We start from the raw sequence: 12,313 nt of genomic DNA on the forward strand, positions 1-12,313 counted from the left end.
GCTTAAGCAGAATGGCCAGAACTTTTAATAAGCTTGATCTGTAGTTGTTATTCTTCGAGGGTAGGGGAGAAAACTCAAATTTATAGCCAGACATTTTTAATTTTTTTTTTTTTTTTTTAAATGTTGGGAATTAGTCCTTATTTGGAAAGCTAGAGATGAGAATAGATAGGGAAAAATCACCACAAATAACAAGGGTTACTCAAGTAATGGTCAAGTCATCTTAAACTTCAGGGTGTCTATTCACAGATAGAGCTTATTGGGGCTGTTACATGTCTTAGTCTACTTAGGCTTTCTGTTACTACAAGCAAGCTGCTATAGTTCTGACTTAAAGCAATTAAACCCCCCATTTATGTGCCAGTATATGAAACCATAATATGCCTTGCCAGTATATGAAACCATAATATGCCTTTATATATTTTACAGACTTCTCCTTGTAGGAGGTTGTGAAACAGATGAAGATGGAGTATCTAAAGCAGCTGGTTGTGGGATATCTGCTTGGAGAGTTCTCTCAGGCTCTCCCCATTATAAACAGGTCACTAATTATGAAGATGACATTAGAACAGTAAGTATGTTTCCTCATTTTAGTGGTTGAATATTGTTACTGTCAGAATTATCTAACTGGAAGTTCAGTATGAATCTCTTTCTGAAAGAAAATGTAATGCAGTGGTTTGCAGTTTTGTGCAATTTTGCAAGCTATGATGTGAACTTCTAGTAAGTTAATTCTTCTACTCCCAGCATCTGTCTGTGTCTGCTTTTTCTGTAGCATGATTTGAATTTTTAAGTTCTTGATTATCACTTGTGGTTTTAAGAAAAACCCAAAACAACAAAAAAAATGTAGCTTGGAAATACACAAACTCATTAGTTGTTTACTGGGGTGTGTTGCCTATTGGGAAATATTCCAGTTATTTTTGTCTTTTTGTTACTTCGTAACAGAAGGCAGTACACCTGAAATAAATGTTTCAGTTTAAGTCTGACTCTTTCTTTCTTTTGTTTCTAGTAGAAGTGAATGTCTGATTTGGGAGCAACTGCAGAGTGGATGTACTGAAATCAATTTACAGTATACTTAGATAAATTCCACTAGTTACTCTTGTATAGGTATTGCTTAGTATTAGAATTGAGCTGTTCGGTTCATTGCAAATAGGTAGTGCTTTTCTGTGGCATGATACATACCTAATGAAATGTGCAAAGTTACATAAACTATATTTTATTGTCCTTGCATTATTTTAAAGTAGGCAGTCTTATGGAAGTTTAAAGAATCTTGCAGAGTTGTTTTAGTACTTCAGATATGACTTACATAGTTTTTGTTGCATAAAACAATGAGATTTGTCTTTTATTGTATGATGTGTTTCTGTTCTTACAGGCACAGGGAAGAGGATTATTAAGGATTGTGAATTTAAGATTTTACAGCAGGCGGGGAACAGAAAAGGTATTTAGGTCTACCTCCAGAAATGTATTTTACTAACGTAATTGTCCGTTAATGACTGCCTGAGAGACTGATTGAAAGTATTTTTTTAATTTATGCAACTTTAGAATTAGTATTTCTATAAAACTCTTAAAAATAATAAGCTTTTAGCGTTAAATGGAGTAGCTTGCTTTTTATTTGCCTTTTTAAAAAACCCAGTTAGTTCATCTGCTGAAGTTTGAATCTTGGGTTTTCAGCACACTGACAGGAACAGGTATAGAGATGCAGAGTTCAATATCAAATGTAGACTCTTATTCAAAAAGGAAGGCGTAAAAAGCCACCTAATTATTTGTTAACGAGTGTAATGATCATAACATGTTATGTGTGTTATATTTTCTACAAGAAAAGAGTAGACTGTGATGATGTTTCTTAAATACACACCGGAGAGAGAAAAGGAGGAATGAAACCCAGCCTTCTGCACTATCCCAGTTTCAGTAGAAAACAAAAAAACCCCTCACCTTACAGCCCAAAACTTTCATGCAGTGTGGGAAAGAAAAAAATGAGTGGATTCAACTAATCATTCATGGCTTAAATAAAGTAGACACAAAGGCTTGATTTTTACAGCTTGTTATGAGATATGGCAAGGTTTATAATGGGTCAAACTTCTACTGCCAGGATGCTTGTGAATCTGATGAAACTGCTTAACAGAGTCAGCTTGTCCTTATCAAACCCTGAGTATGGGTCTTACACTCATTCAGGGGAGAGTACTAAATCTTCAGTGTCATGCTGAGGTGTAGGTCTGTGCTTCCTATGTTTCTAAGGGTTTGCACACAGTGCTTGTGGCTTTCTTTCACATGCTGTGGCTTGCTGTTACATGCCTTAGGAGCTAGCTATGCAGTACTGCACCACCTTCTCCTGTCTCTTGGCTAGGAGTTGTGTATAGCCTTTGTTTGGTTGCTTTTTTTATCCCCCTCCCCCCCTTGTAAAAAAAAATGTGGTTTCCCTTGTTATGCTTTGTGAGGAAAGAACAGTAAGGAATCTGTCTGCTGCCCTCACTGTGTCCTCTTGGGAGGAAAAATGGCTGGTCTGAAGTTATATGGACTTTGAAAATGACCTTAATAGATTTTTGGGATGTTTGGGTGACTGATTAAAAGAAGAAATTGCATGCTTGATTCGAAGGGGGAAACAAATCTTTCTGAATCTCTCTCAGGGGTAGAATGGGGAGAGTTTTTATTTCCTTCACTCAAAATATAAAAGGGAAGGCTGAAGTAGACTTCTTACTGGAGGGCTAGTAATGAGTGTAGCTGTGCTAAACTTCAGCTTCATTGCAATTGCTACTACTAAATTTACACAGAAAAACAGAGATTGTTATGAATCCTTTAATGTTTTAATCCAATTTCAGATATTATGATTTAAATAAGTGAGGTATTGTTCACGTTCTTAGTGGAAATTGGCAACAGTGTTAAAGTTTGACGGGCACAGCAGCTAGAGGACTTGTATATTAGAACTAGCTATATTGGGATTTGATTCTTAGTGGTGCTAACTTAAATGACACAAAATGTGAAATGCCAACCTGCCAAGGTTTTCAGTATCTTGTTCTGCAGTTCCCTTAAGTTGAGAAGCTGTTTACTGAGGCAGCATTGCCTGCTTTGCCTAAGGATTGATTAATCTCTATAGACAACATCTGTAAATTAGAATGTGTTAATGGCAACCCAACATCTAAATTTAGCAGCAAGAGAATTACTGCTGACTGCTGAATAAACATTTAACTCTTCTTTTTTTTTTTTTTTTAAGATCTTGTTAAGAGACTTGGCAAGTATAATTCCTTAACAAACTACAGTAGAGATTGCAGTACTCCAGCTGCTTAAGAATTAAATCAGAGAACGCTTATGAAATTTTTATGATATAAATAATTCTTAATTGGTTTTAAAAACACTTAATTATGCTTTTTCAATTAAAAACACATTTTAAGCTTCAGTTTAAGCAGCTCTCTCAGTAGCTGCAAACCACTGTACAACAGCAAGCATGTTACTTCATTATCATTGTTTCTGTGGCATAGCTAGAACTTAAAACATTCTAAGAAATAAAATAAAAATAGTAAAAGAACCCCTAACCCAAACGAACATACATATCTTAAAATAGTATTATTATCTTCAAATGATACCTACCACAAATGTGCTGTAGAAACTCCATTAAAACTTCTTAATTGTATGGATGTCTAGTAACATTTCTGTACTTCATTTATGTTGGGGTATTTTCCAGGATGAGAGGCGCTGGCTTACAAATTGATTAGATGCAAACTTGGACGGTTCTAACATTGTAGGATAAATTTTTATTACCAAGCTTTTAAAAGTGAACTGCACTAACAAAATGGGATTTTTATAAACAGTATAATTTTTCAGAATCTACATGCTGTCTTTCAGTGAAAACTAGTCCCTCTGAGAACCTAATGATCTTTCTTAAAACAGAGAAGCTCTGTTGGGGGCAGGGAGAATAAGTAGAAATTGTATTTTCAGAAATTGTTGTGCATTGCCAGTGGCACTAAGTTTGATTTCAAAGTTTGAGTGTATTTTTTACAGGCACTTGTCTTGTGGAAATAGTGTATAGATCTTGTTGTAATTGTGTGGGAGTTTGTGAATCCTGAAGGAAGTATTTTGTTACAAGTACCCTTGATGTGTGTGTGGGTTTTTTGTTGTTTGCTTGGGTTTTTTTGGTTTTTGTTTACTTAGCTGATTAATGTTCGGCAGGATGGAGTTTTCAAGATGAATATTTCTCCTGATGGAGCTCTTCTGGCAGCTATTCATTTCTCAGGAAAACTGACAATCTGGTCTATTCCGTCTCTCAAACAACAAGGAGAATGGGACCAAACTGATCAGGTAAGGATGTGAATGTTCAGAAACTTGCAGTATACATCTTAATCTTTCTGTGTTTTAACCATAAGCCTTAAACTTTAAAAATTAAGAAAAAGAACTAATTGTGTTGCACTGAATTTTTCATGAGGCATTTTGGTGCCAAGTGGGTGACTGAAATACTGTTTTAAAATATAAGTGGAGCCAACATCGGTAACTTCATTTGAATAGTTGAAACCAAATTCTGCTTGGATGTCTGATGTGTTCATCTATTTCTCCCCCAAAATTTACCTCACCTTCTTCCAGATAATGCTCCAAAATAGTTTGTTCATCAGGTTGGTATTAGTAAGTCACATGCTCTCTACAGGAATTGTTTGCAAAACTGAATGTTCTCTAAAGAGAACACTTCATTGAGGAAAATATGCCTGCATTTTCAAAAGTGACACAGCTGAAATGACGTACCCTAGTCTGAAGTATTCTGGTTTTACTCCAATTTATTTCTTGACTAATAGATACAGAAAGGCTTTTCACTTCAAGTGCGGTGTGTTATGTTCTAAACCTACAAGACATAAACGGATATCAATTCCAAACAGGGTAGCCGGTCAAATGGCATCTTTGGTCACTAGACATATATGACACAAATTACCAATATTTTCTACACAGTATTGCTCAGATGGTTTTATTGTACATTAGTGTATTTCTTATTAAAAAATTATTGTAGAATGAAAGATTTGGTAGTTAGAAGTAAACAGTTGTGTTTTAGTGCTTATGCTGATTAACAATTCCCTGTTATGTTATTAAATATTTGTAGTTTCTGTTTCTTTGTAGTTTCTTTTTGCAGGGTAGATTTTTGCTCAATGTATGGACTCCTTTAGAAATTTCAGTACAAAAATACTTCCTCCAATTTTTTTGGACTGTTTTAAATTCAAGTTTATGCATTCATAAATTAATTAAAGCTTTTTCACATGCTGTATTGAATTTCTCTGCAGTCTGTGCATTGTGCCATAGTTACTTCAAGGTCCACAACAAAGCACTTCCTTGACATTACATATAGGCACAGGCTTCCATAGTGAGGAAGAGGAAAAAATGAAGGAAGACATCTTCCTCTGGTTATCATGATGACTATGAGGTTAAGTGAATATTTTCAAGAAAAATTACAAAAAAGGCAAACTTTGTTTGTAATAAACACTTAAGTCAATAATACTTGTAGAGATAGTAGTATGTTGTCATCTTGAACAACACTAGTGTGTTTCAGCTATTGCTTAATAATGCTTACACAGGTTCAAGGTCTTCTGTTTCTCACTGTTGCCCTCCAGTGAGTAGTTTTGGGGTTTGCAACAGCCTGAGAGGGGACATAGCCTGGACAGCTGACCGCAACTGACAGAAGGGATATTCTATGCCATGTAATGTTATGATCAGCAATAAAAACAAAGCAGGGGGAGGTTTTGGGTAGGTAGCCAGAGCTTTTGAGACTGGGTGGGCATCTGTCTACTTGTGGGGTATGGTGAATGGTTGCCTTTGTATCAGTTGTTTTTATATCTTTTTTCCTGGCTTTCCTTTGCTTATTAAACTGTCTTTGTCTTGATGCACAACTGTTCATGCTTTTGCTCTCCTTATGCTGTCCCGCTGCAGACAGGAGTGGACAAGGGGCTGTGTGTTGCTTAGCTGCTGGCTAGCATCAACCCACCATAGAAACGTAGTTCCAAGCTTGTTCAGTAAAGCACTTTTAAAAAAAAAACCCTAAAACCAAACAAAAATTCTGCTCCAGTGTTGGCAAAAGTGTTGTGTGTGTATGTGTGTGTATGTGCATATCTATCTATATTTTTAACGTACACTTCAGATTTTTGTGAGAATACAGATTTTGCTCAAGCATGCTTACAGTGAAGTGTTAGATATTTTATTTGTTTCTAATGATAATGAATATGTATTCTGAAGCAGTTTTGAGGATTTTACAATTTAGTGAGGTGATCTAAAGGAATATTCAGTATTTGACTTATCAGATTTATTTTTATAGGTGAGACTAGTGTTCATGTATAATGGATATTTTCATAATGTATGTCATTCTAACTTATCACTCAAACATATCTGTTAACATGAGGCCCCTTTAAGCTAATTTTACTTTTTAGTAGTAGACCATTCTCTTTCTACAAAAAAATTGTCTGAAAATCACCTTCATCTTGACCCAAACATGCTTTGGTTTTCTGAGCTGTATAGTCTACATGTACTTGCATTGCATTGCAGTTAGGGGGGCAGGATTACTGGCATCCATATTTGTGTAGTTCTCATATATTCTGATATTACAAAATAAAGTTTAAAAAAACAACACAGCAACAGCTTACTAATTCTAAACATTTTAAACAGTGCATTATTAAATAATGCTGCTTCTTTTGCTGCACTAGTCTTGAAAGAGGCTTTATAGTTATGAAAATAACCAGAGTAAATACTTACAGCACTGTACTAGGCCGGTACTCAGGAACACTACACAAAGCAAACAGGAGGACTGTTTTGGAGCTTCCTCTTTTATATGCTTGCAGTCCTATGTATAGACATGACAAACAAACACTTGGGCTTCTGGCTGCTGGAGAGCCTTTATTTCAGAAATCTTTGGGGTGTGATTGCTGTTGAATGCAGATTAGGCTAGGTCTGATGATACTCTTGTTTTGTAATATGGTGTTTTAAGAATTCAGAAGTCTGTTTAGCTATGATTTTTTTTTTTTTTTTTTTAATTTTTTAAAATTTAACTGTCTGGAGGAAATTACAGTGTCACTGAGCACCAGTATGTTTTCTGTTCAGGAAAAGTTTGATTCTTATGGGGAGCATTTTCACTGAAAAATGAGTGGGTCAGCAATTGAGTAAATAAACAGATTGTCTGTGTGACAAAGATAAACTTGAATATGACCTTTTTTTGTCTTACGCTTATATTTTTTTAGCCAGGCTATGATGAGCTCAACCCAGACTGGAGACTTTCTAGTGAAAAAAGAAAGAAGATAAAAGGTATGTGGTACAGTTAGCTCATTATTTTATAACATTGTGTAGTTAGAAATCTTTATACAAATATACAAAGACCTGTAATGGCTTAATTAAATCTCAGTTAGAATAGTTGCCAAAATTGTATGTATGATTTGAATTTGTAGCATGCCATAGCTAAATGAGTGTCACAGTAGTTTTTTTTTTTTTTTAAATCCTCTCCTAGGAATACTTTTGTAGCCATAACCATAAATAAGATGATATTTCAGTTAGTACAGGACTTCATTTATTATTAATAATATGATTATGACTCTGGAGAATGCTTAACGTTCAGCAGACATCTCAGCAGCCACTACATCATAGTATTGGAGGTAACATATTATTAGACTCAACAGTCTAAAACTTAAGCTTACCTTTGCCTTTTCTTTCTATAAATGTCTAATAAATCTTGAAAGCTAACATAATGTGAAGATAGTAGTTTAAAATACTAAAACAAAACATCTTTGTTTCCTCCTACTGGGTTTGCCTCACGTCAGTCTCTATTCTTTTCCCAAAATTCAGACTACAATGCGCAGCCATTTATCACCTGGTTATTGCATGGCTCTTCCAAGAGTGGAGATCGATGGGTATTCTATGATCCATTCACTACTGCTTGTATACATCTATATTATTAAAAGATCCCTATTTCTTTGTACTATTTTTCTTGGTGATTCTGTCTTCAGGTTAATTCATCTGACCTTCATGGGCATGCCGCTGACTTAAGTACTGAAGTGGCAGAAAAGTGATAAGCTGGTCTGTTTCTCAGTGCTGTTTGGGAAAAGATTGTTTTCATCAGAGAGATGGGAAATTACACTGTAGTGAACAAATTGAGCTAACTCTCGTGACCGTTTTGTCCTAACCTCCAGTCATCATAACCAAGACAGTCTTAGAAATGACACAGCTTCCATTCTCAGTCGTAGTGACACTTTTCTGTTTGTTTTGTTGGTTTAATCTTAAACAGCCTACAAGATGAGATTGTTCCGGAGTCTTGTTCATAGTTTTTGCTTGTCCTCAAAAGCAGTGACCTTTCGTGATTTTCATCAGTATTATGTTTGTTGACAGGGAGACTTGGTCAAGGATGGCCTGGGAAGTATTGAAGTAGATCTTTATCAGATATCTAAAATGTGTTTTATTTTGTGCAAGTAAAGGCGTTTACTGTGAACTCTTTTTAAAAATTACATTAAAAAATAATTACATCCACAATTAGGTGATCTTTTTGTCTCTTCAACAGCTTTATTTAATGCAGAACTGATGTAGTAAAATATAATTTATGTAAAGTACAAACTTACTGAACCAAGGATGCATATACAACAATAAATGGTTGTTAAATTAGGCCATCAGGTGAAATCTCTTAGTAACTGAAGTCACTCCTGTTCTTATCTGGTGTTTAAAGTTATCTTTCTAGGTATAGTGCATTCTTATTTCCTTGTTTATTTCTTTTAGATAAAGAATCCTATTACTCATTGGTCGATGTAAATTGGTGGGCGGATAATTCTGTCATCCTGGCTCGCTGCTCTGGTGCATTGACTGTGTCATCAGTCAAGACATTAAGAAACTTGCTGGGAAAGTCATGCGAATGGTTTGAGAGCTCTCCTCAGGTCACTTCAGCTCATGATGGAGGATTTCTAAGTCTGGAGGTGAGGAATGTACACAAGCAGATAACTTATTTGGAATGCAGTAGGACAGTTTGCTTTTGTGTATGTGATCCTAAGTGTGTTGTGTGTATGTGTGTGGTGTGGTTTTAAAAAAAAAAAAGTTGTTATTACTAATAGAAAAAGTGATTCAGTTTCTTTATCTCTAGATAGGTATTGCAGGGAAGTTCTGAACTTGCTGCAACTTAACTGTCTTAATAAAAACTTGATTGCCAAAAAACTTTTGGAGAGTAGAAGCAAAGCTCCTAGAAGGCTGAGCCTGAATGAGAGGAATCTTGCTGCAGGAAACAGTTTGTGTTGACAGCTGTGTTAACTTTGTATGTTAGTGCATTTGAAGAATATACTGCAAGTATCCCTCTCCCATTTTGAAAAAGATGCCCCTTAGAGACAGAGTATGTTTAAAAGAAATGAGGAACACATTTAAATTAAGACAAAGCGATGTAAAAGATAGATTTTAAAATTTTGTTGGTTTTGTTTATCTTTAGTAGGATTCCAGGAAGGAGTAGAACACAATGAAGTTAACCAGGAATTTTCTTTGAAACTTAGCAAATTACTCTTTCCTAAGGCTTACACTGAAATAGATTTTAAACATCTTGAACAGAAGTTTAAAATAATACTTATATCAGAATATCTCAATATGCAAAGCTTGCATGTATGTTTTTTGGAAGGATTATTATTCTGGAAATAAGATACAGCCAGTGACTGGCATATTATAGCCTAAGGGTGTAATCTGAGACATTTCCATTGAACAGAAAACCTTGCATTGGATAGCTAAGAGTTGAAAACACTGCTGTATGCTGCACTAAACTGTTTAACAGTCTGTGAAGATGTCTCCATAGTTCTGTCCTGTCTGTGGTAGTGTAGGACGTTTAGTAAGAAACCTTCACTCCTTGCTTCAGTAGGTAAGGGATAAAACCTTAGATCCAGGAGACAGGCTCAGGGTTTGTAAAGCATGTTAAGCAAACTGAGAAATGAAAGATTTAGAGGAGAAGGAGAGGAAGGATGTTGATTTTGAAATTTGAAGTGGTGGAAGTGGAATTACTCAATTATCATCAAACTAGTTGAGGTGTACTAGGGGGATGCTTCATGTTCATATTTTCTGTGCAGTGTGAAATAAAACTTCTTCCAAAAAGATTACGCTTGGAGACCAGGCCCGGTGATGAAGATGAGGGAGAAGATGACTCTGACTCAGATGATGAAACTTCTGCTAAGGACAGATACTTCAGTTACCTAAAGCAAGGCCTGTACTTTGTGACAGAAATGGAACGATTTGCTCCTCCACGGAAACGTCCCCGTACTATTACAAAGAATTTCCGTCTTGTTAGTTTGAGATCCACAACTCCAGAGGAACTGTACCAGAGGAAAGTAAGTATTGAAGGAAAGATCATATCTCTCTTCATCAGCTTTATTTAGAAAGAATTTTCTCTTTTAATTCTTGCTATATTAACAGAAGGATTTAGGCACATATTTCTAAGGGTCTCTTAGCTGACAGTGTACTGTGTTACCTAATCAAAGGGATCATTGTTTAAAACTAGCATTATAATGATTCAAATAAGATGATGTTTACAGGTCACTGAGGAGATACTGTGCATCATTACCTTGGCCAGATGAAGTGTACTTATATGGGTGTTTACAAGTAATGGAAAACCTGGCAAATACATTGAATGAAAATAATTTAGCTTGTTATTGGCCAGGCAATGGGATAACTTATACTCTGATGTGAATGTAGTTTATTTTTATGTTCTTTCAGGCACACATACAAATTAGGCCTGTGACTCGCTTGTACCAAACATATACAAGACTACTCCAAGCAATTCTTTGTCCAGGCCACTTCAATTGTTCTGATGATAAGCCAGTTTGCTCTGTATCTCTTAAGAGTTTTCAGGGAGTGTTGATGTCATGCTGGTTACCTAAATAACGTCTTCCTTTTTCTTGAGGAAAAATCTCTGATTTTCTAGAGGTGTCCATCAGATCTGAGTCTTACTCATCTGTATCTTGAGTCATTCTCTTTCCTACCTGCTTAAGCATACCCACAGAAATTATCCCTATATCTGTTTCAACACATAGAACTAATAATTGGTTGTTGAAAGTCATCCAATTTCCATATTTGTTCTCACATGTTTGCTTTTGTAGATTGATAATGAAGAATATGGGGAAGCTTTGTCTTTGGCTCAGGCATATGGCCTTGATTCTGATCTTGTGTATCAAAGACAGTGGAGGAAGTCGGCTGTTAATGTTGCTTCAATTCAAGACTACTTGGTGGGTTTGTTTTTTGTGACTTTTAGGTTTTCATATTGGAATGGCTGTGTTACTTTTACAGAAATTGAATTCTCAGTTGTATTTTAATTTACAAAACATAAATTGGTGGCAATTTGGAGAGCTGTCCTGCAAATTCCATTTTGTGTCATGTGGAAAAGTGATCTGGTTAAATTAACTGAAGGCCTAATCCAGAGACCTTAGAAGTTAATGGAAATCTTTTCTTTCAAGTATGTTCTAATTTAGCAGCTTGCTTTCTCTGGTATAATCTCTCCCCAACATGCAACAGTAGGTTGTTGTCTGAGAAATGAAAATAATAAATAATTGGAAATATAAAGCATTTAAATAACTTCCAAGTAGTTTAGAAAATTAAATGGTAAGGTGAAGTTGGAATCAGTAGCTGTATAGCTAAGTTTTATTAACAAAATTTACAGTGAACTCTGCTACCTGTAACTGAAGGTTTTTAGTAGAGTCCAACATGAGTTTTTTTGGCTTGGAAGAAAGCCTTCCAACTCAGCAGACAAGCGAGCTGCACAATCGGTGCTATAGGGTAAAGTCTTCCAAGAGAAAAAGAGGAATGTCATGTAATTTTTGTATTTTCAAGTTAGATATTAATTGAATATCAAAATAAGATTTTTACAATTAGCCACTCTCCATGTGCTATGCAATCTTAACTGAAGATCAGCAGATAAGGCCAATAATATTTTTGTGACCCTGATGTGTCTTTTTTTTTGTCACAGAATCCTATTGGCATGTGAATAGGTTGATACTGAAAAAGACTCTACTGCTATTGTGAAATACATTTGATTTATAAAAGCTGCATTTTAGCTCCAAACCATCACATTTTATTTAGTGTAAGGAGGAGTGATGCTAATTAGGGAATACAAATAATAACTTCTTCTGTTCCAGTTCTTTTGTGTAAGTTCTGCTAAATCATTCAGCAGTTTTATGCCCTTTTCTGCCACAAAAACTCTGAGGAAATTACATTTTTTGCATTCTCACCTCTTTTCTTGGTTCACACTGCAAGTCATCAGATTAACTTGACTTTTTCTTAAGTTGAAGAAACACATTAGAAGACTTTAACATCTCTGTACTTGTTGCTTTGAAATGAAGCATATGATACTGTGTCTATGCTGTTGTTCTTGGAC

The 12,313-nt window shown here is 35.4% G+C and overlaps 1 protein-coding gene across 1 annotated transcript in view; it reads left to right on the plus strand.

The window, feature by feature from the left end:
• Positions 1-12,313, plus strand: part of NBAS (neuroblastoma amplified sequence) — a 186,939-nt gene that overhangs the window by 16,689 nt on the left and 157,937 nt on the right. Inside the window, exons 10-16 of the mRNA XM_026846497.1 lie at positions 424-562; positions 1,361-1,426; positions 4,150-4,278; positions 7,182-7,245; positions 8,701-8,894; positions 10,017-10,274; positions 11,043-11,168. Coding sequence (XP_026702298.1) covers positions 424-562; positions 1,361-1,426; positions 4,150-4,278; positions 7,182-7,245; positions 8,701-8,894; positions 10,017-10,274; positions 11,043-11,168 — 976 coding nt within the window. The remainder of the gene's footprint in view (positions 1-423; positions 563-1,360; positions 1,427-4,149; positions 4,279-7,181; positions 7,246-8,700; positions 8,895-10,016; positions 10,275-11,042; positions 11,169-12,313) is intronic.

Source organism: Athene cunicularia, assembly GCF_003259725.1.
Source record: "Athene cunicularia isolate RWA chromosome 3 unlocalized genomic scaffold, athCun1 chr3_part1, whole genome shotgun sequence".
Taxonomy (NCBI): Eukaryota; Metazoa; Chordata; class Aves; order Strigiformes; family Strigidae; genus Athene; species Athene cunicularia.